The 26,933-nt window shown below is 37.3% G+C and overlaps 1 protein-coding gene and 1 long non-coding RNA gene across 3 annotated transcripts in view; one reads left to right on the forward strand and one right to left on the reverse strand.

Annotated features, from left to right (window-relative positions):
- Positions 1 to 390: 390 nt before the first annotated feature.
- Positions 391 to 15,899, reverse strand: HEMK2 (HemK methyltransferase 2, ETF1 glutamine and histone H4 lysine). Of its 2 annotated transcripts, XM_082391984.1 has the most exons (6): positions 15,657 to 15,893; positions 13,585 to 13,671; positions 11,711 to 11,801; positions 6,876 to 6,959; positions 2,242 to 2,383; positions 391 to 1,155 (listed from the first exon to the last, which is right to left on the reverse strand). In XM_082391984.1, exons 1-6 carry the CDS (start codon positions 15,827 to 15,829, stop codon positions 1,049 to 1,051), a joined length of 684 nt encoding a protein of 227 aa, XP_082248110.1. In that variant the 5' UTR covers positions 15,830 to 15,893; the 3' UTR covers positions 391 to 1,048. The 2 variants fall into 2 exon arrangements, with proteins under 2 accessions (XP_082248110.1, XP_082248111.1); XM_082391985.1 differs by lacking the exons at positions 391 to 1,155; positions 2,242 to 2,383 and adding an exon at positions 2,390 to 6,248 and having other exon boundaries at positions 15,657 to 15,899.
- The window catches only part of LOC309628720, a 407,219-nt gene continuing 396,126 nt past the window's right edge, over positions 15,841 to 26,933 (forward strand). Inside the window, exons 1-2 of the long non-coding RNA XR_014244664.1 lie at positions 15,841 to 15,901; positions 17,967 to 18,030. This is a non-coding gene — a long non-coding RNA (uncharacterized lncRNA). The remainder of the gene's footprint in view (positions 15,902 to 17,966; positions 18,031 to 26,933) is intronic.

The raw sequence follows: 26,933 nt of genomic DNA on the forward strand, positions 1-26,933 counted from the left end.
TAGTCTGTCTTTATTGAAAAAGATCTGTGTATAAGTGGATCCGTACAGTTCAAACCCACGGTGTTCAGGGGGCAACTGTATATTTTAAATGGTGGGGAAGTTACAGAAGAGGTTCCTAAATTTAGTAAAGGTAATTTGACATTTCTTGAAAGATACATGTGGGCTCTTAAAAATGTGATTAATTTGAGTGCTGGGTTTATTTACATACAACTCTCCCGGACCTAAGAAAAAAATGAAAGCAGTCTGCAATATATATGCAAGAAGAAAACAGAAATATATGATGATAGAGGATAAAAAGTAGGAAAGACGTGACCAAGGAGAAGAATGGAGGCAGAAGCCATTCTAAATAATAGAAAGAGAATGGAGACAATAAGTAAAGGTAAACTTAAAACATTTTAAATAAAAGATTGTGTTTAATTACAGAATACACTATCATTGTACAAACGCCAACACAAAAGAATGAAAGTTCCTCTATTCCCACCTGTTATTTACCTTTTGAGAATTTCTTATATACACATACACACAAACTTTTGTTGTTAGCTTTTCAAAAATATACATATAGGTTAGTACTATTTTGCAACTTGAGTTTTTTCACTACTCAATAGTACATCATGAACCCCTTCTGGTTCAGTATATACAGAACTGACTTGTGTTTAATGGCTGGATATGTCACTCATGTTCAGTAACATGAATATACTGTAATTTATTTTACCAATCCCTTTGCTGATGGACATTTAGGTTAACTTCATTGTTTTGCCATTACAAGTAATGCTGAAATGAACATCCTCTTCATATACAAATATAATTTTTTATTATATATTCGCCACATATTATATAATATATAAAATTCAAATTATATATATATTATATATATTTACTTGCATTTGTGCAAATATTTCTGTAGGCCTGATTCCTGGGTAAAAGGAAATGCCTTACTCTTATGCCTTTTTCTATATGACAAATTTCTGACTTTACTTGTTAACTAAGAAATGACTTCTGTTTCAAAATATGCCAAATGCATGCAGCTTTCAGTAGCACACACTGTAGATTAGGACTTGGTGAACTTGAGGACTGAAAGGATTTCTTGGCCTGCTTGCCTGGAAAGTGCAGTGGTCCCTTGTAGACCTTTTGTCTTCATTATTTCCAAAATTTCTTCTAAAACGAAAATTAAAACAAAAGGTAAAATCCAATTAAATCATATGGTGAAGTACATATTATCACTAAACAGTTTAATAAGATGATAAACACAGACTATTTACAAATTCTATTTATCTAAGAAAATAGCATATACCACGTAATTTCTGTTGAAGTGAACTTGGACTTTAGAAAGATGAGAGCACCTTGGATTTTCAGGGTGTTGCTGAGAATTCTAATCAGACTGAATAACTGCTTTGCAGTGGTAGCCTACTCTGGACTCAACAGAAACGTTAGTTATACTTGCTATTACAGTAAATGATTCATTTTTTAGTTGATTGGCTCTAATCTCTGCCCTATATCCTCCCTTTTGGATGAAAAATGCCAACGAGGGTGTGTGCAAATCATATACTGACATTGAAAAGTGGTAGTAAATGAAGTAGCTTATTTCTTTCAAGAGTACTGAAAAAAGCAAGACCTTCCCTTTCCAAATAAGTAACACTAAAAAGGTGAAACCAAGAAACTGGAGTTACAAAAAACAAAAAACCCCCTCAAAACCAAACAAACCGAAAACCCTAGTAATTATGATGTGATTTGAGGGGCTGAGAATGTAACATATAAGATAATAATCAATCCTGAGATGTACAGAAAAGAGAAGAAAGATTATGGTCGATTTAGTTAACCAAGTAATCTGAAAACCAAGATATAAAAATCGTATCAGGAGATACCTTTCATGATAAAACTTCAGATGAACTAAAGAGTATGCAGCAGAACTGTCAAAGACATAAAGACTAGAATATAGAGAGAAAATTCACAGGGTGAATTGAGGGTGAGGTGTTGTAAGAAGAAATTATAGATTCTGTATTTGAATATTAGTTGATAAATTAGGGAAAAAACTCTCCCTCACTCCAAAAAAGACAATACTCTTTAAAATCAGAAAAATCTACCTCTAAAAAATCTCTCTCCTCTTTCAACATGAATGTTATGTCTGTATTATCTGTTGTCAGTGACTACATTCATTAACATTCTGGGTTACTACCGTCTTTGACATAATTAGCCTTGATTTCAGCAAAGTAAATGGTTAAAAGATAAACTGGTCTGTATTACCTGGATTGTTTTCTTTAATGGTGACTAAATAGAACAATCCTCTTGGTGAAAGGAGCTCTGGAGCCAGTGGAAACAATCTGTCCATGACTTCACGACCATTTCTGCCACCAGCCCAAGCTGCCTCTATCCCGTGACTCCTTACCTGTGACCAATTAGAAAGATTGTTCTGTTTTGACTTGTTACATTAAAAAAACTGAATCTTTTTGACAAGTAACATTCACCAAGCGGGTATACACTTTTTATTTTACTGCTGATGAGGAGGCAGCAGTAAAGTTGAATCTGAGCCCCACCATTTCCTAGCATGTGTGACCTTGCATAAGCCTGTAATCTTTTTTTTTGCCCTTGGGATAGACCTTTGTGTGATTAGTAACATAAAGCTAAAGGTCCTAAATATCTGTCACCATTTCACATTTAATTACGGCAGCTGGCACTACAGGAGAAAATTCCCTCACAGAACCCTTCATGTCTCCAAATCTTATACAGATAAGTCTGTAATCTTGATGAATTAGTTTCCTCTCTTACCTGTAAAATTAGAAAAACAACAGTTTTATCTGTAAAATTAGGAAAATGATAAAAAATTATTTTTGTCCTTTAGGAATAAATGAGGAAGTACATTTAAAGTGTGAGAACAGTGCTCTGAGCATAATAATGTGGTTTAATAATAGTTGATACTATTAATACAATGTTTAAATTCTTATACTTAATACAGAACAATTAGGAAGAAACTAAAAGGGAGAAATTGTATTATAAGAGATCTACTTTGCAGAAACAAAGTTTCAAAATGTCCCACTGTATCTGGCTCTCTTCTAGATTACTGAGAGTACTTCAGACCCTTTTTGGGAACCCATTTATTACATAAAAGTACATTGAAGCATTTTTTCCTATAATGATCTAATTATAGTATAGAAACAAAACCCATTAGTTTATATAGTATTAAAAATCTTTAGATCCTTAACATTGTACATGTTTCTAAAACTTAAGAATACATCGAGAGATGAATGGATAAAGAAGATGTGGCACATATATACAATGGAATACTACTCAGCCATAAAAAGAAATGAAGCTGAGTTATTTGTAGTGAGGTGGATGGACCTAGAGTCTGTCATACAGAGTGAAGTAAGTCAGAAAGAGAAAAACAAATACCGTATGCTAACACATATATATGGAACCAAAAAAAAAAAAAAATGGTCATGAAGAACCTAGGGGCAAGATGGGAATAAAGATGCAGACCTACTCGAGAATGGACGTGAGGACACGGGGAGGGGGAGGGTAAGCTGGGACAAAGTGAGAGAATGGTAGTGTATATATGGACATATATACAGTACCAAATTTAAAATAGCTAGTGGGAAGCAGCCACATAGCACAGGGAGATCAGCTCGGTGCTTTGTGACCAGCTAGAGGGTGAGATAGGGAGGGTGGGAGGGAGGGAGACGCAAGAGGGAAGAGATATGGGAACATATGTATATGTATAACTGATTCACTTTGTTATAAAGCAGAAACTAACACACCATTGTAAAGCAATTATACTCCAATAAAAACATGAAAAAAAAAAAAAGAATATCTTGATGAAATCACTCAAAAACGACTTAAACTCTAATACAATGATTTTCTTCCTAATCCCTTTAATGGTTTTTGTCCATGTTTTAGTTTAAATTATTTACATACAATTATACATTCTGCTTTTATTCATTTATCATGGCATATATTTCCCCATTAAAAATAATTTCTTGGGAATTCCCTGGCAGTCCAGTGGTTAGGGCTCCACACTTCCGCTGCAGGGGGCATAGGTTTGATCCCTGGTTGGGGAACTAAGATCCCGCAAGCCACATGGCGTGGCCATAAAAAAGAATTTCTTTATACCTATAACCATATACATGTACAATTAAGAGAAATATGTTCATATACCTCCTTTAAAAAACAAACTGTACTTTTCCTGTTTTGCTTGTCTGCTACCCTCCCATCTTACATACACACACACACGTTTTTCTTTTTTGTCCGTGTTTTACGAAAAAAGGATTATATCTACATTCTTACCTGTATCTTGCTTTTCTCAACAGTACCATATGGAAATCTCCTCATGTGATCAGGTATAGTTCAATTTCCTTTTTAATGGCTGCATGATATTTTATTGTGGAAATGTATCATTTCTTATTTAGCTATTGATGGGCATTCAGCATGTCCATTTGCTTAATTTTTTTTGTATCTAATTTAAATTATTCTCATATTTATCATAAGCTCCTCAATATAATTTCCCACATAGTTAATCATACTAGGGAATTTATCAGTTCCTCTGCTTTTTTTGTCATGACTTTCCTCCTGGAGACTTCCCTTTTCTAACATTCCAAGAATTCCCTTTTTCTGGGGCCCATATCTTCCCGTTTCTTGGCTTACTCCCTTATTTTGGTGGAGCCCATTCTCTGGATGTTTCACAGGGTAAAGTCATCTGTGGAAAGAGTGCATGGTGACGACAGCTTTTGCCAAGCCTGTCCCTTGTCATTTCTGTTTCAGTGTGGACTAGGAGCCCTCTGTGCTGGACCCTGTTTACATGCCCCGCCCCCCCAGGGATGCTCAGCCAGGTTTTTCTGCTTGCACTAGAGACGGCCCTCCAGGAGGATCTCCTGGCAACAACCACATTCTCACAGGCCACAGAGGGGAAGTTTTCATCTCTGGAAGGAGTCACGTTTGGTGGTCTGCTGACTGCCTACTACCTGGGCTTTGCTGTGCCTGCTCCTGATACTTTATAAGTCACAGGTACAAACCAACAGTACCTAACCTCATGTTGAGGGATGTAATAGTAAGTATAGCCACAACTTTTTATATGTACAAACTCCTACTATTTGTATGTCTCCTGGATCTAACCTCTAAGTCTCTTAACTTTTACCTTCATTGTTTCCTTCTTTTTCTCTTCATGCTCAATGCACTGAAATATTTTCATTTGGTTTCCATACCACTGCTTCAGGTCTTGACAGAGACTACATTCTCTTTAAATTCATTTCCTAATGTTTTACATAATGAAGCATGTTTTCAGGCTCCAGAATATCTTTGTTGTGCTGTATTTAACCCTGCTCTCCAGCTAATTGCTCAGCTAATGGAAATTATGACACTATCTCTCTCTGTTGGAACTCTGACAAAGCCCAAGTCATTGCCCACACTGAATTACCTACATAATTACACACACAGCTTAGGAGTAGGAATGTGGGAGAAAGGAAGCCCATTCATCTCACCATATTCCCAGAATCTCCTCCTCATTCACTAGTCCTCCTAGTAGTCTGTAGGCCTGATAAACCATGATTTACTTAACTGTCTCTCTTCTGTTACATATATAGGTTCATTTTACTTGTCATCATAAATAAAGGTGCACTAAACATATTTTTGTAAATTACAATTTATATTCTACTGTTAATCATTTTCCTAAATTAGATCTCAAAGACTGAGATTATTGGACTAAAACATTTTTGTCACGCTTGATATTTATTTCCACAGTGCTTTTCTAAAGAGTTTTATTAAGCTGCAGGGACTTCACTGGTGGTGCAGTGGTTAAGAATCCTCCTGCCAGTGCAGGGGAGACGGGTTCAATCCCTAGTCCAGGAAGTTCCCACATGCAGAGGAGCAACTAAGCCTGTGCGCCTCAATTACTGAGCCTGTGCTCTAGAGCCTGCGAGCCACAACTACTGAGCCCACGTGCCACAACTACTGAAGCCCACGTGCCTTGAGCCCATGCTCTGCAACGAGAAGCCACCGCAATGAGAAGCCTGCGCACCACAACGAAGAGTAGCCCGCCTCTAGTAGCTCACCATAACTAGAGAAAGCCCGCGCGCAGCAACGAAGACCCAACGCAGCCAAAAATAAATAAATAAATAAATTTATTTAAAAAAAAGTTTTATTAAGCTGCATTTACCTCAACTGCTGTTCACCTTATGACAATGACTTTCCTTCTCACATGAGTTCATATGTCAGGGGACCAAGAACTTCTCAGTAGTCACAGCAGCAATATAGACCCTTCTCATCTTGGTAAAGGTGAATGTAATATTTATCAGTCTTGCCAGAGAGTGATCATCAAAGAATAAAATAGGTACAATAATTCAGAGGAAAGCTAGCTAGTCCATCACTAAACTTTTGTCTGCTTTGACCATCCCTGCTTTAAACTGGGAAATGGTTACTGTGGTCTGCCTCTTCATCACTGGAAAGGCTACAGCAATGCGTGTCAGGGTTATAGCTTTTTCCTACCTGAGATGAGGACTGCTTTCCCCCACCCCCACTTCCTGACACCTGTGAAAGGACGAAAGCTGAGACTTTCAGAAATAATTCCTATGGGAATTTAAGGTGATTAAAAATATTTTTTTTTGCAAATTTGTTATTCATGATAAAGGTACACACAGATACATGAATTTAAACACCATGGCTTGATTTGGATGGGATTTTAAAGAATAGATATGGACCACAGTTTGTATTTCCATTAGTTTCAGGTTCCTTTCCTATGTCTACCAATAGTATCCAATAATTGACAATTATGAGTAAAATGAGAGCAGCCTGTGTTATTAGCAGCTGACTGATGTCATATGATGAAGTATGTTTGACTTTTAGATAGAAAAAAGCTGAAAATATTAGTAATTAAATTTTGTTATACGTCTTACCTCTTCAGGTGGAGTCACTACATAGGGAGGATTAAACAGCAGAAGATCAACTTTTTCCTTCAATCTTGGTAGCAAGCCTTTGACCTAAAAAATGTTCAAAATAGTCAGAATTTTAAGCTGGACCCAGAAATAGTAAATAAGTAGATGGATAGATAGATATCCATCTAATCAATCCTTAAATATACTCTCTCATGTTTTTAGAAAAAATGTGTTAGAGAGCCAAATTTAAGACAGATATGGAGATAAATATCATTACACTTTCATTCAGATAAAGATTATATGCATTCACCTAAAAATAAGGAAAATAAACTATTTATCAGAATGACCCTCTGCTCTTCAGTAGCTCACGTTTACATTCTGCACTCACTTTTAGAAGATAAAATAAGATGGAGGCAAGCTCTCATATATTCTACATAGATTTGTGCACAACTTTAAAGTTATAGCTGCTAGCTCATGAAGCTCAATAACAAAAAAACAAACAACCCAATCCAAAAATGGGCAGAAGACCTAAATAGACATTTCTCCAAAGAAGATATACAGATGGCCAACAGACACATGAAAGAATGCTCAACATCATTAATCATTAGAGAAATGCAAATCAAAACTACAATGAGGTATCATCTCACACCGGTCAGAATGGCCATCATCAAAAAATCTACAAACAATAAATGCTGGAGAGGGTGTGGAGAAAAGGGAACACTCTTGCACTGTTGGTGGGAATGTAAATTGATACAGCCACTATGGAGAACTGTATGGAGATTCCTTATAAAACTAAAAATAGAACTACCATACGACCCAGCAATCCCACTACTGGGCATATACCCAGAGAAAACCATAATTCAAAAAGAGTCATGTACCAAAATGTTCATTGCAGCTCTATTTACAATAGCCAGGACATGGAAGCAACCTAAGTGTCCATCATCGGATGAATGGATAAAGAAGATGTGGCACATATATACAATGGAATATTACTCAGCCATAAAAAGAAATGAAATGGAGGTATTTGTAATGAGGTGGATGGAGTTAGAGTCTGTCATACAGAGTGAAGTAAGTCAGAAAGAGAAAAACAAATACAGTATGCTAACACATATATATGGAATCTAAGGGGAAAAAAAAAGGTCATGAAGAACCTAGTGGCAAGATGGGAATAAAGACACAGACCTACTAAAGAATGGACTTGAGGATATGGGGAGGGGGAGAGGTGAGATGTGACAGGGTGAGAGAGTGTCATGGACATATATACACTACCAAATGTAAAATAGATAGCTAGTGGGAAGCAGCCACATAGCACAGGGAGATCAGCTCGGTGCTTTGTGACCGCCTGGGGGGGTGGGATGGGGAGGGTGGGAGGGAGGGAGATGCGGGAGGGAGGAGATATGGGAACGTGTGTATATGTGTAGCTGATTCACTTTGCTATAAAGCAGAAACTAACACACCATTGTGAAGCAATTATACTTCAATAAAGATGTTTAAAAAAAAAAAGTTATAGCTGCTAACTTAACATTTATTTTCTATAACCAAGGGAAATGTTTTACAAGATGACAGAAAACATATATGAATGACAAAAATATCAGAAGACAGAGTTTTATTTTTCTTTCTACTTCTTTAATTACTTGTATATGTACTGGCTAAAACAATTAGATATCAAAGAAACAAAGGACTAAAAGTAGTGGGAAGAGACCTGAAAACATCAGTTGTTTGGCATTTTATAAATATTTGAACTGATACAACTTCCTATAGAATAAGAAAAATGTCTTTTTAAAGAAAGTATATTTAGGGCAAAATGCCATTTAAAGCATCCCTCTAGTTTTAAATAACTAAGTATTTAAAAAATTATGTCTGATGATGTCATCCTATACCTTCACAGGCACAGTAAAGTAAAAATGCTGTATCTGGATGAGTTCTCACCCCTAAAGCCATTTCCTTCAATTATTACTTCACACTGACTCTCACTCATGAATTCCAACCCTGCTATTCTTCAAAGGTAACTTCTTTCTCTACTCATTTAAAAAGAGAACAGATAACTATTTTGCGGAACATAATTCAGGTGTATCTTCTGCAAGTAGAAAGGCGACTAGCTAATCTGCTGTTCTTTCTAGTAATAACATTGGTGAGGAAGTACATTTGTAATAACCAAAAGCTTTGTTTTCAATTCCATAAAGAAATTAAGTTTCCCAATTGTAAAAAGAATTCAAAAATGTAATTTTCCAGAAATGCTGAGTAAGGAAATTAGAAAAGAATTTGCTGTGTAATTATTTATGATGGCCCTGAGGTACTATATACTAATAATCATTTCAGTACTGGACTTCAAATAAAGGAACAAATTGACACTAAAAAAGTAGAAAATTACGGAGTTAAAAAGGAAATGGATTTAAATGAGAAGTCACTGTGGACTGGATATAAAGTCTAATTACAGGCAACCCTCACTCATCCATATCTACCTTTTGAATAGTCTCACAGCACTAGAATAAACCCAAGAATTAAGAAGTAAGCAAAAAAGGCCTCTGACAGCCAAGTTTTAAATCCATACAGCAAAAGGTACTTTGTGTGAGAAGCACTTATTCAGAATCCCTTAACTGTTAGTTTAAATACAAGTCTAACTAAATTAATTGTTTGGTATTCTAGCACAAAGCACATGAAAAGAGACAGGAAAATGCTATCAATGGGTAGCAGTGAAACATAACAACATAAAGCCAGTGAAAAGACAGACAAAGAGGAGAGAAAATAAAAACTCAAAATCACTGCAGGCTACAGCTACTTAATGTAAAGGCAGAAACACCTGAATAAACCTTAGTCATTATCACGTATAGTACAGAATAATAACTGATATTCATATTAATGACCCTGAATCACTAAAAGGTAAAATTATGTTCATTTTGTTTTAAGAATGTAAGGAAATGCATAAGACATATTTGAAAAAGATTTTCTTCTAAAACTAAAAAAGAAATACAATGAAAGTACTACTTTGTGAACAAACTCAGTTATCCAAAACAATGATTTTCTTTTATATGATAGCTGTGACACTCTATGTCCAGTGTTCTGAATACAAGCAAATGTAAAGAGTTTTGTAAACTGATCACAATACCTATGCTCATACCTATCTCTTCCTACCTTCTTTGCCACAAGTCAACACTCCGCATCATGGTCAGCTTTCATTACTGAAAGAATGGATTGTGATAGCTTTAGAACTGACTACCACCAGTCATGTTATAAAACAGCTGTGAGACCTCTCGACTTTGATTCAGAAGATGTGGGCTTAAATTCTGGATTTATCACTTTATTAGTTATGTGACTTTCAAAAGTGTCCCTTACCTCTGTTAACAAAAATAGATATTCTGAATTTCTTGTATCTCTAAAGTTTTATTGTTCTATCAAAAAAAATATATAATACTAATTATGGACACATTAAAGAAACAACTTTAAAAATTTAGGGACTTCCCTGGTGGCACAGTGGTTAAGAATCCGCCTGCTAATGCAGGGGAAATGGGTTTGATCCCTGGGTCCAGGAGGATCCCACATGCCACGGAGCAACTAAGCCCGCAAGCCACAACTACTGAAACCCGCGCGCTCTAGGGCCCGTGTGCTGCAACTACTGAAGCTCGCACACCTAGAGCCCATGCTCTGCAACAAGAGAAGCCACTGCAATGAGAAGCCTGTGCACCGCAACGAAGAGTAGCCCCCGCTCGCCGCAACTAGAGAAAGTCCGCGTGCAGCAACAAAGACCCAACGTAGCCAAAAATAAATAAATAAATAAATAAATAAAATAAAAATTTAAAGAGTAAAATCACCACACTGATTGAGTACCTTTCTTGACAGTCTAATTTTTAATGGCAGTAACAACTTCTAGTGATATGTACAGAATTTCTTAGATCTTTGGATTAATTCCTTCTAAGCTGCAAAATCATTTGTGAGTTTAAAAAAGAGAAAAGCTCGATACCCTTATCAGTACAAGAATAATACAGGTCAAGAAGCACGGAGAGCATTTTATATTTCTTACGCCCACCTGGTACATACTATTATGATTTTTGCTTATAAAAAGGCATTCACATTTATAACTGAAAAAAAGTTCAGAATCATCCAAATCTTAGTAATATAATGTAAAATGTTTTAAAAACTGGAACTGAAAAACGTACGATGTGTAACTTAAAATGATGGTTCTGTAGTTGTCATTTGTTGTTTTGACCTGCCCAGGACCCATTCTGCCTTTCATCTGATTACATGTCTTTGACTTTCATTGGGGAAACTCTACCTCCTCTCATTCTCAATCCAGGTGGCTTGGATTATCCCAGCCGAGCTGCCGGAGTGGGACTATGAATCAGGCTCAAGCCAATCATGTGCATATTCCAATCCCCCTTGAGAGACAGGCATATGACTAAAGCTGATATAACAAATGGTACTCATTCTGGGGCTTCTGCTAGAGTAACTGAATAGAAAGTGTTTCTTTCCCTGTGAAGTTGCTGAGAAACAAGATACAGACATGCAAGCATCTTGTTACCATGAAGGGAACGACTGCTGAGGAATACAGCCACCAGAGAGAAGTTTAGAGCTAAGAAAAAGATGCCTGTAACATCATTTGAGTTCCTGAAACCGTTCACTCTTTTTATTAAAGCCAGTTTGAGCATTCTTCTGACTGAAAGATACCTGATCTATACAGGCCAAGAGAAAGTTCCTTTGAATTGTGGAAAAGATGGATTATATCAGTCAAGAATTTACTTTGTTCAGCGGGTTAAAAGTTAATTAATGACTCAAGTTTCTTTGACCTAAATCACCTTGACCTTAACTTACTTGAAAAGAAAATTAATTATTACAGTACTGGACAAGAACTAACAGCTTACCAAATCCGTAATTACTGGTTGAATGTGGACGTTGTTACAGCGTGCTGTCTCCAGGGTACACGCTGCCGCCTCAGGGTTGACATCAGTGCACCTATAAACAGAACAGAAACCAACCACATCCTGTGTCTACGGACAAAAATTCAAGGAATGTTCTACTCCTTTTACGTAAAGTAGATCTATAAAAAAATTGGAATGCTTTAACAATGGTGAATAAAAAAAAAGAACTCAGATTTGTTATATTGACGAAAAAGATTGTTATATTGATATAATGTCCAAGAGTAGGAGAATACACTTACATGCACACATATCTGAAGGAATTTATTAAATTATGAATCCAGTAGAATACTATGTAGCTACCAAAAATGAAATTTAAAAGGAAAATGCTCATCATACAATGTTAAATGAAAAACATAGGAAATGAAAAAAAATAAATAGAGGAAACACAGTTGGACCATGTGTGGTAAAATTTATAGGTGATTTAAAAAGAAAAATTATTTATTTGGTTGCACCTGGTCTTAGTTGAGGCAGGTGGGTTCCTTAGGTGTGGCATGCAAACTCCTAGTTGCGGCATGCAGGTGGGATCTAGTTCCCTGACCAGGGATCGAACACAGGCTCCCTGCGCTGGGAGCGTGGGGTCTTAAACACTGCACCACCAAGGTGATTTTTATTTTCTTCTTTATATTTTCTATATTCTCAAATCTTCTAAAGAGAAATTTTATTAACTTCCAATTTTTTCTGATAATCAACTTATTTATCTAAAAAAAGATTCATTTTTTTATTCCAATAATTTAATAGAAAATTAAAATAATAAATAATATGAAAAAAACGGAGAAGATGCTGAGCTGGTGCAGGCCCAGGCCCGCCTAGTACAAAGTTAAGGAGGTAGGGAGGAAGGTGGGGAAGCAGGAGGAAGGCAAACTGCCCTGCACAATGGTGAGGAGGCGGCTCAGAATGTGGTGGGTGTTATTAACGGCCGGCTCGACACTTTGGTGTGTACAATGTACTCAAAAAAGACAAATGGAATTCTAAACCCTTCTAAACCAGCTGGTGAGGGAAGAGGGCAGGACAAGGATGGGGATGAGGGAACCAATGTAGGCCTTCTCAAGGCCTCTGAGGGGAGGGGCTGGAATGTACTGTGTGGTTAGCAATGAGGTGGGAATGGATGGAAAAGGGCCAAAGTGAACTGTACCATGCAATGAAGGGATGGAAGAAAGACCCACGACTTGGCCAGCAAAGCCGGGGCAAAGGTCTGGGAAGGGGAGGAAGAGAGAGAGGGACTGGGTCCCAGTAGCCTTGGTGCAGTGGTTAAGAATCCACCTGCCAACGCAGGGGACACGGGTTCGACCCCTGGTCCGGGAAGATCCCACGTGCCGCATAGCAACTAAGCCCATACGCCACAACTACTGAGCCTGCTCTCTAGAGCCCGCAAGCCACAACTACTGAGCCTGCATGCCACAACTACTGAAGCCCGCACGCCTAGAGCCTGTGCTCTGCAACAAGAGAAGCCACTGCAATGAGAAGCCCATGCACCGCGATGAAGAGTAGCCCCCGCTCGCCGCAACTAGAGAAAGCTCACGCGCAGCAATGAAGACCCAACGCAGCCAAAAATAAATTAATTAATTAAAAAAAAAAAGATTCAAATTTAGAGATGACCTAAAATTATTATGCTTCTTGTATAATTATGCAGTATGATGGAATGGTTTTGAACACGCAATTATAACTTTTAGGGAAGCATAATTTGCATCTGAGTACTTACTACGCTTAAATAGACACTATCAGATACATATTATTTACTTACAAAAATGATTTCATTCAAGCAGTTATATCCATAGTGAAACTCTTAGACCAAGATGTGGATGAATTTGTATACTTACATGTACAAAGCTTGAGGACCTATCATAGAGGCTAGGAATGCAGATACCACTCCAGACCCTGACCCTACTTCAAGGCATATTTCCACTCTAAAAAAACAAAATAAAACAAGTATTAGTAGTGGTATTAAAATACACATCTCGGAAAATAACTCATGCTACTTTTATGTCTATTTCTCCAGCATCATCCCTCACCTACAAATATATGGAAATTTAAAAGAAATTTATAAATAAGCTGATTTCCGACAACCACTTTGTGCTTGTTTAACACTGCATAGTTCAAAACTGTTTTGGGGTATGTAATTTATTTTAAGTCTGTAAAATAGTAATGTAACAGGTAGCTTTCAATTAATTTCCATAAAACATTACATAAACCATGGAATGTTAATTTAGGGTTGGAAATATTAATATGGAAGACATCAGCCCTTCCCACAAGGAGCTTCTAGTTTGGTATTTCCTAAAATGGTAGGATATTATTACAATATTTATTTATGAAAAACATTTTCTCTGTCACTTTGAAGTAATTCATAAGTCCATCAGCATATCCCAGGGAAAGAAAAGTTCCCCCATTCTACTGATAATAGATTTAGAGCAGCAAAGAAATTCCATATTTGTACAGCTCTACACTGAATTGGGAAAATATCTGAGTATCTGATCTTAGAATATTAATAATACTCTTAAGAATGCTATTGAATATAATAAATTCTTGATTCTACTGTATTTGTCCTTCCCTATAATCATATACATACATCAAAGGCACGAATTATCCCCATTACAGAAATAGGTTTGATGGGATTAAGGGGCCTCTCTAGCACCTAACTTTCCAAACAACTATTCAAAAACAACAAACTCCAGCGGTTTCTCACTTTTGGAACCATTCTACACATCTGACAAGCCTTTACTGTGCTGTAGGAAGGTCTGTTGAATCTTACCAGGAGGCTTCTACTTGAAAATAACTATTGTGGCCTCATAAATAATTAAAACTCCTAGACCAGAAATACCCAAGACTTTAAAACAAAATCAGTTCCTTTTACAGCACACTTTGCAAGGCACTTTGTGCTTGTAAATCTTTCTGTGATATCTTGATAATAAAAGACAAGTTATAAAACAGTACTCTTCCATTCTATATTCCAGTAAATCCAAAAGTTCCACCATTCACAATGAAAAACTAGTTTAATAATAGTTGGGGCATTTTACACATGGAAAAATCTGACCAAGAGGGATAAATAATCACAATATGGATCTTTGAAGCCTGACAACTCTTTGTTTCATCCTGAGAAAACCCATTTCAACTCTTGGTCTTTACATAAATCTAATTATCCAAATTTCCTTCACTTAAAAAATGACAATGTAAGTATTCACTCTTTTTATATTATTAATTTAAAACTTATATGAGCACTTCAACAAATCAATTTTAATACTTATTAGGAGCTAGGGTATATTCTATAGGCAGCTAGCTGCATGTAACTTTAAATTTTTTACAGTTAAATGAAAAATTCAGTACTAGTTACATCTCAAGTGCTCAGTAGTCACATGGGGCTAATGGCTGTTGCTAGATAGCTGAGTATGCTATTCAGTGGGTTTAAATACACTCCCCTACTCCAGTATTTTACAACCTCATTTCCTTTTTGTGCCCTTCCATTGCTAGAGGATGCTTTTATGTACTGAGTAAATTAATGCCATGCGACACTGATATTTACTAAAAGTTGTAATATTAAGACGCAGCATTTTCAGAATGTTTTGCTTTTGAACGTGTTATAATATCGCTACTCTCAGGGGCTTAGGGTCTTCAGTTAACAGCTGATAGGAAAAGATACGTCCCGGTGTGGTGAGGAAGCATCGAGTCCCTGAAACCAAAACACCACCTTGGCAACTGCGGACAGATCCCCGCTACACTGACTACGTGTATCCACGGAAAAATCCTCAGGTACGGTGTTCTGGTGTCAACTGTCGCCAAGTGGACCGACACCGCCTCCTCTCGGAGACAGTGGCGACAGTCCTTGCCTTGATCGTCCGCCGCCGCCTCTCCAGGACTCCCGAGCCCTCTCCCGCGGGGACCCTCGCCCTCCTCGCACCCCGTGAGTTCGGCTGCCGCCGCCTCGAGCGCGTCCAGCAGCAGGAATGTGTCCTCCGCGGGCTCGTACACGTCGCTGAAGGCGCCACGGCCCACATGCCTGTGCAATGGCGTGGGGAGGCAAGGCGCCGCCATCTTTCGCCCCTCCGGCCCACGCTTATGCGCAATGCGCATGCGTGCGTGCAAGGGCGCAGGCCCAGCAGTGGGGGCGGAGCACCGGGGGGCGGAGAGTCGCCTCGCTTACAGGTAGTCAGCGGATGCGCTTGGGATTTCTAATTAGACGGTTATATAATCTGCAACTACTAACATTTGCTTTCTTCTTTAGAGTATTAAATTTTCTTTTATTTTATGGACTAGCACCGGATAGAGGCAGCCTGTATTGTTTTTGATTAAGGGGAATGTTTTCTCTCTCTATTCTACACTTAGAAGTTTTCCTCTATTCCTAGTTGGCAAAGATTTGAAAAAATACATAATGTAATGGTTACTAAATTTAATCTTTTTTTTTCTTTTACATCCATTGAACTTTCAGCGTTGAGCCTTAAGATTAAGATTTTTTTTCCTTATTTCATTTTTTAGTAGTGCAATATAGTACAAAAATTGCCTTCCTTATGTTGAATCATGAATGCTCTTTTTACAAACCTCACTCAAGCAAAACGATGCATTTTTCTTTTATTTAATACACTGTTGAATTTGAAATGCTAATGATCTAGCTCTGTTTTGTATCAGGGTTGTGCTTCCTTAGGACATCGTTTCTGGAGCATTTGGTAGAAGTACCCATAAAACTGATTGGGCTTGGTGCTTTTAGTGGGTGGTTCTCTGGTGTTTGGGGGAATCTTCTGTAGGTTATTAGACTATTCAGGTATTTGCATTCTTTTTGACTCAGTTTTTGAAATTTCTTTCTCACTAAAACATTTAAATTTGAGAAATAAAAATACAAAGTACTTGGATAACATTTTTAAAAACCTTGAATATCCACCACCCAGAATTGACAATTGGTAGTATTTTCTCATGTTTCCTTAAAATAGTTTTAAAATATAAGAACTAAAATATTACAAGTGAAGTGGATGTTCTTTCTGTACTCACCTTCAGTTCCATTTTGTAATCCTCAATCCAAAATAACTTCTTTCATGGATTTAGGATCCGTCTAACCCATGTTTTCATGCTTTTATTCGTACATTCATAGACAACATCTGGTTTATGTATTTTCATATTTGTGTAACTGGTGATAGGTTGGAAATATTGTTCTTCAAATTTCCTTTTCACTCAACATTATCTGAGATTTGTGTCTTGGTATATAAAGTTAGTTTACTCCTCTTAATTGCCACATAGTTTTTTTGAAATTATAAAACAATTGCTATCTGGCATGGATAAATATCAATTGGTAAACATTTAGTTTTTTCCAGGTTTTCACTGTTATGAACGACACTGTAATCAACTTTCTTAAACATGGCTTTTCCCTGGTCTTTTACAGACATTTCCTGGCATTCAACCCAGAGTGGATCAGCAGGGTTGTAATGTGTACGCATTTTAAAATTTACTTGACATTTTCAATTTTCCAAATTTCTCCCCAAGCTAATTATACTTATTTATATTTCTGCCACCTCTTTGTGGCAGATTTTAATATTTAATATTGTTAGATTTATTTTTTGTTTATTTTAAATTAAACTGTTCTAATTGCTAACTGAGGTTAGGCATGTGTTCATATTTTCATCATTTGAGTTTCTTCCTTTGTGAATTGTTCATTTTTGCATATTTTTCCTTTTTGGTTTTGTTTTTATTTTTACCAAGGTTGATAACATACATAGACCAAATAATTCTACATGATTTATTATGAAAAAACAATCCACTCTAACACCCCAGCACCCAACTTCTCATGTCTCATTTCCCAGGGGTGGCCATTTTCAACTTTTAGCTGTTTCTTTGCCATTTATTCCCATCTTTCTATATACCAAGCTTATAATGATATTACTTGATTTCTCAACTTTAGCATTATCTGTCGAGTTCCCATAGTAGGAGGTAAAGTTCTCATGATAGAAGGCAAGAATTTAATTCTTCTGCCTCAAATAAACAAATGTAATTGCCACCCCCTCTCTCCCCATGTTCTCAATATGATTATATCATGATTTTTTTACATTTTTTTTATATAAATGCTACTCAAAACAGATGTGTAATATACTAGTTACATTTGCTTTCTTGTACAACTTTTTGCTATTCCTTAAAGTTAATAATTATCCAGTATATTAGTTTCCTAGGCCTGTCATAACAAATTACTACAAACTAAGGGGTTTAAAAGAAGTTTATTCTCCCGTAGTTCTGGAAGTGAGAAACTGAAAATCAAGGTGTTGGATAGGCCATCCTCTCCATGAAGCCTCTAGGTAAGAATCCTTCCTTGCCTCTCCTAACTTCTGGGGGTTACCAGCAATCCTTGACCTTCCTTGGCTTGTGGCAGTGTAGCGCCCATCTCTGCCTTAGTCTTCACATGGCCTTCTTTCCTGTATGTCTTTGTATCTCCAAATCTTTCCTTATTAGGACACCAGTCATTAGATTTAGGGCCCTACCTGTTCTAGTATGACCTCATTTTAACTTGATTATATTTGGAAAGATTCTATTTGCAGATAAGGGCATATACACAGAGGTGAGGGTGGGTGGATGGTTTAGGACCTCAACATGTCTTTTTGGGGAATATGATTCAACCCACAACACCTAGTGATAAGTACTTTTTCACTTGCATAGTTTTCTACATATCAAAGTTCAGCCTCAAAGTCTCTTCTAATTGTTTATCCTCTGCCTGCCCACCACCCCGCCCCACATATATTTAAAGACATTGAGAATACTGATTACTTCTATCTAATCTATTTAGGCACCAATATATGGCTCTGGGGTTCATTCCTTAGTTTTGCCTCTTCAGCTTCGTTCTCAGGTTAATCCTCCTTTTGGTACCTAGATGGCTGCATCTTTACAGCTTCATGCCACCAAATTCAGTGGAAGAGTCTTTTTCTCCAGTTGCTTGCGCAGACAAGTCCTTATCATTCGCTCTTTCTTATTGGCTCTGAATAGGTCATGTGCTAATGATTGACTTGATCCTGTGACCAGGTAGATGACATGATCTCCCCCTGCCTCTCTTGGGACCCGGAGGGGGTGGGCCCACCACAACCAGAGAGCCAAAATGATCCACCAAAGCAAAATTGTGGTACTGATATAGATGCTGGGCAAAAAACATGAGCTGTCTACTACATGAAAGTTTTTCATATGTTTGGTAATTATTTGCCTTCAGTTTGTTATTGCATTTTGATTTTGTTTTTCAGTATTTTTTGCTATGCCGGTATTTTAAAATATTTATTAAATCTACTTTTAAAGTTTCTGATTCTTGCATTGTGCTTTATTTTCTGCTCTTTATTTTCTGGTTTTAAAGTATAGACTTCACTATATTATTTGGATCTACCTTATTAGTTAGGTCGTTAGATCTTCTAGAATCTTATTTTATATCTTCTTGATTTTCTATGGCCTGAATGAAGTGATTTAATTGTTTATAATCGACGCAATCAAAAGTCTTTCATTATTAGCATGCTTCTGTCTACTTATATATTTTTTGGTAGTTTTTGAATTTTCATGATATACCAGTTGGGTCATTGATATTTATGATCAATACATCTTATTTGAGGATTATGTTTACTATAAAATGTCTTTGTCTTGCTTACTGCTTTTTGTTGTGAATTCAACCTTGCTTAAGATTAAGAACACAACACTGCTTTCTTTTTGTTTCCATTTTCTACTATGCCTTTGTCCTTTTTTCACTGTAATTTTTTCACCCTTAAACTTTGAAACACACACATGCGCACAAAGACATTATGTTCTCACGGTGTTCCCACTGATCAGCATCATATCCTCTCTTAATAAAGATAAAAATTTTAGCATGCTTTCACTTGTTTCTCCTAATGTCTCCCAACCCCATTTCCCATGTTGAGATCACCTGAGAATTTAGATGATACTTTTGATTTTTTTTAAAAACAGCTGACAGTGATTTTAATTTAATGACTCTACTGGCTCTCTGATCCACATATTTATGGTATCCCATGTTTTTTCCTAGGACTCATATTTAGCTGGAATACATCCTTTATTAATTATTACTGATGGTAATACCCCAAATATCTTTATTTTACTCTTCAACCTAAGAAGTAGTTTGTGTGTATAAAGAATTCTAGGTTGAGAATCATTTTCCCTTAGAATTTTGAAAATATTTCTCCAGTGTCTTCCTAACATCCAGTGCTGCTGATGAGATGTAGTGCCAATCTGAGTCTTATTCCTTTATAGAAAATTTAATTTTGGCCCTGGAAATGTATATTTTTGGTTTTCTGAAAGACTCAAGGTAGGAGATGCATATCCATAAGTAGATCTATATGTGTGATGGTTAATTTTATGTGTCAGCTTGGTTGAGCCATGGTGCCCAGAAACTTGGTGAAACTTTATTCTGGATGTTTCTGTGAGGGTGTTTTCAGATGAGATTAATATTTAAATCAGTTCACTTGTATTAAAGCAGATTGCTCTCCCCAGTGTGGGTGGGCTGACACCCAATCAGTTGAAGGTCTGAATAGAGTAAAAGACTGACCTCCCCAGAGCAAGAGGGAATTCTGCACCAGATAACCTTTGAACCTGCACTACCACATCAGTTCTTCTGGGGTCTCCAGCTTGCTGGACCACCTTGCATATCTTGGGACTTGTCAGCCTCTGTAATTGTGCAAGACAATGCCTTGAAATAGAACTCTTCCTATATATACACATCCTGGTTCTGTTTCTCTGGAGAACACCGACTAATACTATATGTGTATATATACTTTTCATTTTGTTAAATACTTGGTGGACTCTTTCAGTGTGATCAGTCTTTCTTCCATCAGTTCTGGGAAGTGTATTTCTATGTTTTCTTTGATTTTCCCTCTCCTTCATTCTCTGTTCTTGTCTCCTGGAAATCCAGTCATATAGATGAAGATACACCTAGATGTCTTCAGGTCTTTTTATTTTTATTCTTTCAATCTGTCTTAGATTGGGCTACGTGAAATGGACTCTGAGGTGTGTGTACAGGAAGTTTATTGCCCAAGTTCTCTAAGAAACAATATCTGTTAGGGGGAGAGAGGCAAGGTAGGGAAAAGGGAGAAGTTGAGCCATGATGCAGTTGCAACCAAGGCCTCAGCTGACCTTACATGGAGCTCTGGAGCTGGGATGACCCTTCAGATTGTCCCAAATTCAAGCAAGGGGACTTGTGTGCCTTTGGGGAAAGGACATATAACCTTGGGCAGACAATTCTCTTTCCTAAGGGCAATTCCTGGAGAGAGACTTGGCTGTGAGCTGTCAGCAGCCAAAGGTGGTGGAGTGCCTTGGTCCCTAAGGGGGAATCTGGGTGACATACTACAGCACTCTCTACACCATCTCTGCCATTTTGAGGGAAATTTAGGCTTCCAGCTAACGTGTCCTCTCTTTAGTTGAACATATTCTGCTTTTTGCCTTCTCTAGTGAGATTTTTATTTGGTAAGCCTTTTTCTTCCTAGTATAGGGTTTTAAAAAATAATAATCTTTTGTTTCATGGAGGCAATATCTATTCTCATCCCTTTGAGATTTACTTTTTTTTGAAGTTTCCATTTGTTTGCTGTATAAATTCGAATTTGGTGAAGTTTCCTTTTTTCATTATGTTGTATGTTTCTCTTTCATGGTGTTTGTTTACCTCAGGTGTTTAATTTTCGGTTGCATGCTCATCTTTGTAGCTGAGGTTCTGTTAGCCTACGTATGAAAGCAGTATGCATACCACAGTTAGCCTCCAGGGATTTTGAGAAGATGAGGAGTTGTGCTGCCAGGCAGAGCATACCAGTAACTTCTCTTAAGGAAGTGGAGCTCCCTGTTTCTCTTAAGCATGGCCTCTGGCCCAACACTCATATCCAGTACTCCAGTCTGTGTCTGTTATCTACTCAACAGAGGGAGTTAGAGGGGAGTTAGAAATCGCCTGCCTACTGCTCTGATATTGATGGAATCAGCCACCCTGGTGGTTGCTCCAGGATTCCCTCCAACTCCTTGTGTCCACAACCTGTACACTTGGCGTTCTCTGGTCACTCCTGACTTTCCTCTGGCAGTCACGTCCTTCCTGCTCCCTTTTTAGGATGAGTGGGACACTGTATCACCTCACTCCCTGTATCCTTTCCATCTTCCTTATAGTAAGTCTTCCTGGATTACTGAGGCTGCAACCCTCAAAAACTACATTTTTTAGATTCCCCTGAAGCTCCAGTTTTAGATGTGATTTAAATCCCACCAATCATTTACAACCACGTAAGTTTTGGAAGGAAGAGTGGAACACTCTGATGTAGAGGCTGACTTCTTGCCTGTGTTATTTCTGCTGGCAAGCTGAGTTGTAGAGGAGTTTGATTTTTTTGCAACAACTGTGACAGGATTCTCAGTGTTAGGCCTCTAGCTTCATGGGTATCGAGAGGCAGAGCACAGTTCCTTCATTTTGCAGCTGTGGATGGGGGTGTATGTGATTTGAGTCTGCAGTTAGCAGCTGCAGCAGCTGATTCCTGATTCCATGGTTTCCTGACTGTGGCAGGGCCAGTAGTTCAGTTCTGTAATGTGCCTTTAGGAGGTGTTCCTGGAAGTTCAGTTCAGAGCTGATCTTCTTTAAACCTTTCAATGATTATAATACCCATTGGATATCGTATTTTAAAAATTCCTTTTAGCTTGAACTAATTAGAGTAGATCCTATGGTATGCAACAAAACCCTCACTGATACATGGGGATTCCCTGCATTTTCTGGTATGTTGTGATAATACCTTCTTATTTCAGAGATGTTTTACATTTGTTATTTTAAGGATATTTGGTTCCATCATTACTGGTGGTATTGGTGGTATGGTAGTAAAATCAAATGCTTAGTCAGGCATTTTGATTTCATCTTCCTAGTGAGAATTCTTTTTTCTCAGCGGCAATGGAGTCTAATACCATATTGCAACAAGGTATATTTCTACTCTTAAAAAGGCTTTGGTATAAGCCTCTTACATAAGAGAGAATATCTTCTCTTTTTTTCTGGCAAGATATATTTAGCTGGTTCTTGTCTCATCTTAGCCTGGCTTGCATTTTAATAGAAACCACAAGTTGCAGCTGGCTCTCTTCATGACATCCAAGAGTGGAACCAACCTTGATTAGTTTCCAAGTCTCCTCTTGGTGTAAGGGGGTTATGTAGATTATTTAAGTTAATTCCACTATAGTTTAGTAGTTAGTGAAATAACACATGAGTCAAAGATAGATCATTTTTAGTGCATCTTCAAGAATGACTCTAAATCTTTCCAACAAAAGAATTCTTTTCAAAAATTTTTGTTTGTTTGTTTTCATAAAGCATCAACCTTTCAGGGTTGTTCACTACACTTAAAACACTATGACACAGACTGGGAGAAAATATTTGCAAAAGACACTTAAAGTACTGTTATCCAAGATATACAAAGAACACTCAAAACTCAAGGATAAGAAAACAAACAACCTAATTAAAAGCTGAGCAAAAGATCTGAACAGACACCTCACCAAAGAAGACATACAGATTGTAAGTAAGTATAGTTAGGAAATCTCAAATTAAAACAATGAGATATGAGTATACACCTATTAGAATCGCCAAAATCCAAAACACTGATAACACCAAATGCTGGTAAAGATGTGGAGCAATAAGAACTCTCATACGTTGCTGGTGGGAATGCAAAATGGTACAGCTACTTTGGAAGACAGTTTTGTGGTTTCTTACAAAACTAAACATACTCTTACCATATGATCCAGCAATCCTTGATATTTATCCAAAGGAATGGAGAACTTAAATCCAAACAAAAGCAGCTTTATTCATAATTGCCCACATTTGGAAGCAACCAAGATGTCCTTCAGTAGGTGAGTGGATATATAAACTGTGATACGTCACAGACAATGAAATATTATTCAGCTCTCGAAAGAAATGAACTATCAAGCCATGAAAAGACATGGAGGAAAGTTAAATGTATATTTTGAAGGGAAAGAAGCCAAACTGAAAAGGTGATATATGGTATGATTCTAACTATATGACATTCTGGAAAAGGACAAACTATAGAAACAGTAAAAATATCAGTGGTTGCCAGGGTTTAGTGGGGAAGGAGGGTGAACAGACAGAGGCTAGAGGATTTTTAGGGCAGTGAAACTATTCTGTATGATACAAAATGGTGGATACATGGCATTATACATTCATCAAAGCCCATAGCATGTGCAACACTAAGACTGAAGCCTAATTGTAAACTATGGACTTTGGGTGATAATAATGTGTCAGTGAAGGTTCATCGATTGTAGCAAATATCTTGCTTTGGTGGGGGATGTTGATTGTGGGCAGGCAGTATGTGTGTAGGGGAAGGGGGTGTATTTAAACTCTGTACTTTCCATTCAATTTTGCTGTGAATCTAAAATAGCTGTAAAAAACAAACTATGACACACTAAAATATATATATTTGTTATTGGTTAGATTTAGAAGTATAATTTTAAATATTTTAATGAAAATTACAGTTAAATGTGGAGTCAAAGATAAGCATGTTTTAGTTAATGAAATGCCTTCTATTACTATTACTATTATCATAATTATTATTGACTTAAAAATCCTCAGTAGACCTTATAAATTTAGTGATCAATGATGTTCATATTGAAAAATACATATATATATATACTTGACAGAATTGGTTTTTGTTCTTCTGACCTTGCTGTTGTTAATATTCTCATGGTATAAAAATCTCAGTTAAAAATGTTAAAAAGAATCTCTCCAATACTACACAGCCAGCACAGTAAGCGGTATGGTTACCTGCCAGTACAGCTCTTTTTGCATCAGCCAGTTGAACTGTTAAGATGGTTACTCATCCACTGGATAATTTCACAACCCTCTTCTTAAACTTGGCTGCTTTGGACACATTCTACCCTGGAAACAAAATCTAGGCTCCATAATACATTCAGAAATAGTACACTCATGTCTCTTTTCCAGCTGGTGCTGGTAGGGTTGACACATTTACTTCTGCACCATAGGAACGGCTGCTAGAAAAGCTCAAGTGTGCATTCAATTCCATTACTTTGGCACAATGCAAAGTCACGTAGAAGAGGGAGACTCTCTCAGCCTCTCTATATTGGAAAATTAATTCTTTTAAGTGCTTTAAAAAATCTCTACATGTGCTCAGATCTTATGAACTTAGGATCAGCAATGACCTCATCACCTTCAGCTGGTCTAAAAGTTATCTTTGGCTGCTGTGTACTTTATGAAATCTTGTTAATTATGACTGTTTTTCCTAGTTATAAGTCCTTCTGGGTAAATTTTTATAAAACATTCATTTTTATCACTTACATAACCACATAAAATATTTTCATTGGTGTCAAAATGTCATGTTATTGCCAAACAGATTCCATTTCAATTTCTAGAAATTATTGGAAAGTTAATATTCACATTTTAATGGCACCCTTGCTGTAGTCTTAAGTCATGTTTTCCTGAAATTCCCAACAGAAGTCATCATTACATTGTGTTTATACAGGATAAAGCACAGAAATAGACAACATTTCCAGTTAATCTCTGTGGTTAATGATTACCCTTTTCCTTTTTTTTAAAAAAAGACAAATCATGAATAAAATTCAGGGTCTTTTTGAAACTGAGTTTTCATGAAAATGATCATCGTGGATACTCATCATTCACTTCTGTTTTCTGCACAGTGATATTTTAGTTTAGGAATCATAAACTGAATCTTTCCCCTGGCTTATGAAACTTTACCCTATCCATTTCTATTTAAAGTGAGGTTAGGTAAGAAAGTCATATTCCTACCTAGGCTTTTGGTTTCTCTGTAGAGATGTCAATTCAAGAAAACTCAATCTCGACATTGTTACCGAGTCCCAAGCTCGTACAGCTCGCTGCATGACAAGCCAATAAATCTAGAGAAGAGTTCAGGAATAGCAGCTTTATTCAGAAAGCCATCAGTCTGAGAAGATGGTGGACTAGTGTCCCAAAGAACCATCTTACTTGAGTTAGAATTCAGGCTTCTTTTATACTAAAAGGGAGGGGGTGTGACTGATTGTTGCAAACTTCTTGGTGCTGTAATTCTTTGTTCTCGTGGTTGTCCACGGTAGGTCTGGTCACAATGTTCCTATAAACCTCCAGCAAGACAAATTATTCTTTGTTCTGCAACTTTTTTTCTCTATATGAATGGAAAAGTGTTATACATCGTCCCCTACATATGAACCTTCAAGTTGTGAACTTTCAAAGATGCGAACCTGCGTTCCCATGTCCAATCATGTAAATTAGTTCACATGTCTGGAGTACATTGTCACGTGCGTGCATCCTCTACAAGTGGTTGTGCTTTTGTGTACTTTACAGTACTGTGTGGAGTACAGTAGTACAGTATCTTTATTTCAAGCCCAGGATGTGAGTGAAATTGCAGCTTGCCTTCCATCCCCTATTGCTGACAATCCTTCAGCTCTACCATCTCCCACCTCCTCTCCCTGCTCCAGTCAGTAAGTCTTCTTGCCTGTTCACTCGATGCCAGCCCCTGTATGCCAGCTGTTGTACTGTACTACTGTACTTTTCAAGGTACTGTACTGTAAGATTAAAAATGTTTTCTTCATTTTTTGTGTTTGTTTTTTATGTATTATTTGTGTGAAAAGTGTTATAAACCTATTACAGTACAGTACTATATAGCCGATTGTGTGAGTTGGGTACCTAGGCTAACTTTGTTGGACTTACAAACAAATTGGTCTTACGAATGTGCTATGAGAATGGAACTCGTTCATATGTAGGGGACTTACTGTACCTTTAAAGGTTAGAGCCTTGAGAATGAGCTATCCTGTATATTTCAGGCTATAGGCAACTTTCTTTTACAAAAGGTGCAGAGCCAACATGACTAAGCACAGGCAACAGAGCACAAAGATTAGAGCTAAAGGAATACATCCAATATGGAGTCAGGTTTGTTCTTCTCTGTTACAACCTCATTTCAAGAATGTAATTGTTTAACTGCAAAGCTACACTTTTGGGTAGAAAACACCCTTTGGAGGTTGCACATTGAAGCCATGTTTAGAGATCTGGAGAAATGAGCTTTTAGCAGTAATCACATTTACTTTGTCCCCAGTCTGGAAGAAGTCCCCACGAGAGCTGGAGGATGACTGAAGAGCTGACTTTGATTGTGGTTGCCAGAACATGTACCGTCACTCTGAGACTTTTCTTTGCCTGGATCTTGCACATCCCCTCCTATGGACCAAATTGTGGTGCCCCCTCCCCACAATT

The sequence above is a fragment of the Balaenoptera borealis genome, assembly GCF_965194805.1.
Source record: "Balaenoptera borealis genome assembly, chromosome: 5".
Lineage (NCBI taxonomy): Eukaryota > Metazoa > Chordata > Mammalia > Artiodactyla > Balaenopteridae > Balaenoptera > Balaenoptera borealis.

Excerpts from the sequence above, each read along its gene's own strand:
- HEMK2 (XM_082391984.1), bottom strand. The coding sequence starts at position 15,829 with ATGCGCATTGCGCATAAGCGTGGGCCGGAGGGGCGAAAGATGGCGGCG. Across the intron at positions 6,960-11,710 it reads AACCAGTAATTACGGATTTG|GTCAAAGGCTTGCTACCAAG; the intron begins GTAAGCTGTTAG and ends AACATTTTTTAG. Across the intron at positions 1,156-2,241 it reads CATTAAAGAAAACAATCCAG|AAGAAATTTTGGAAATAATG; the intron begins GTAATACAGACC and ends TTTTCGTTTTAG.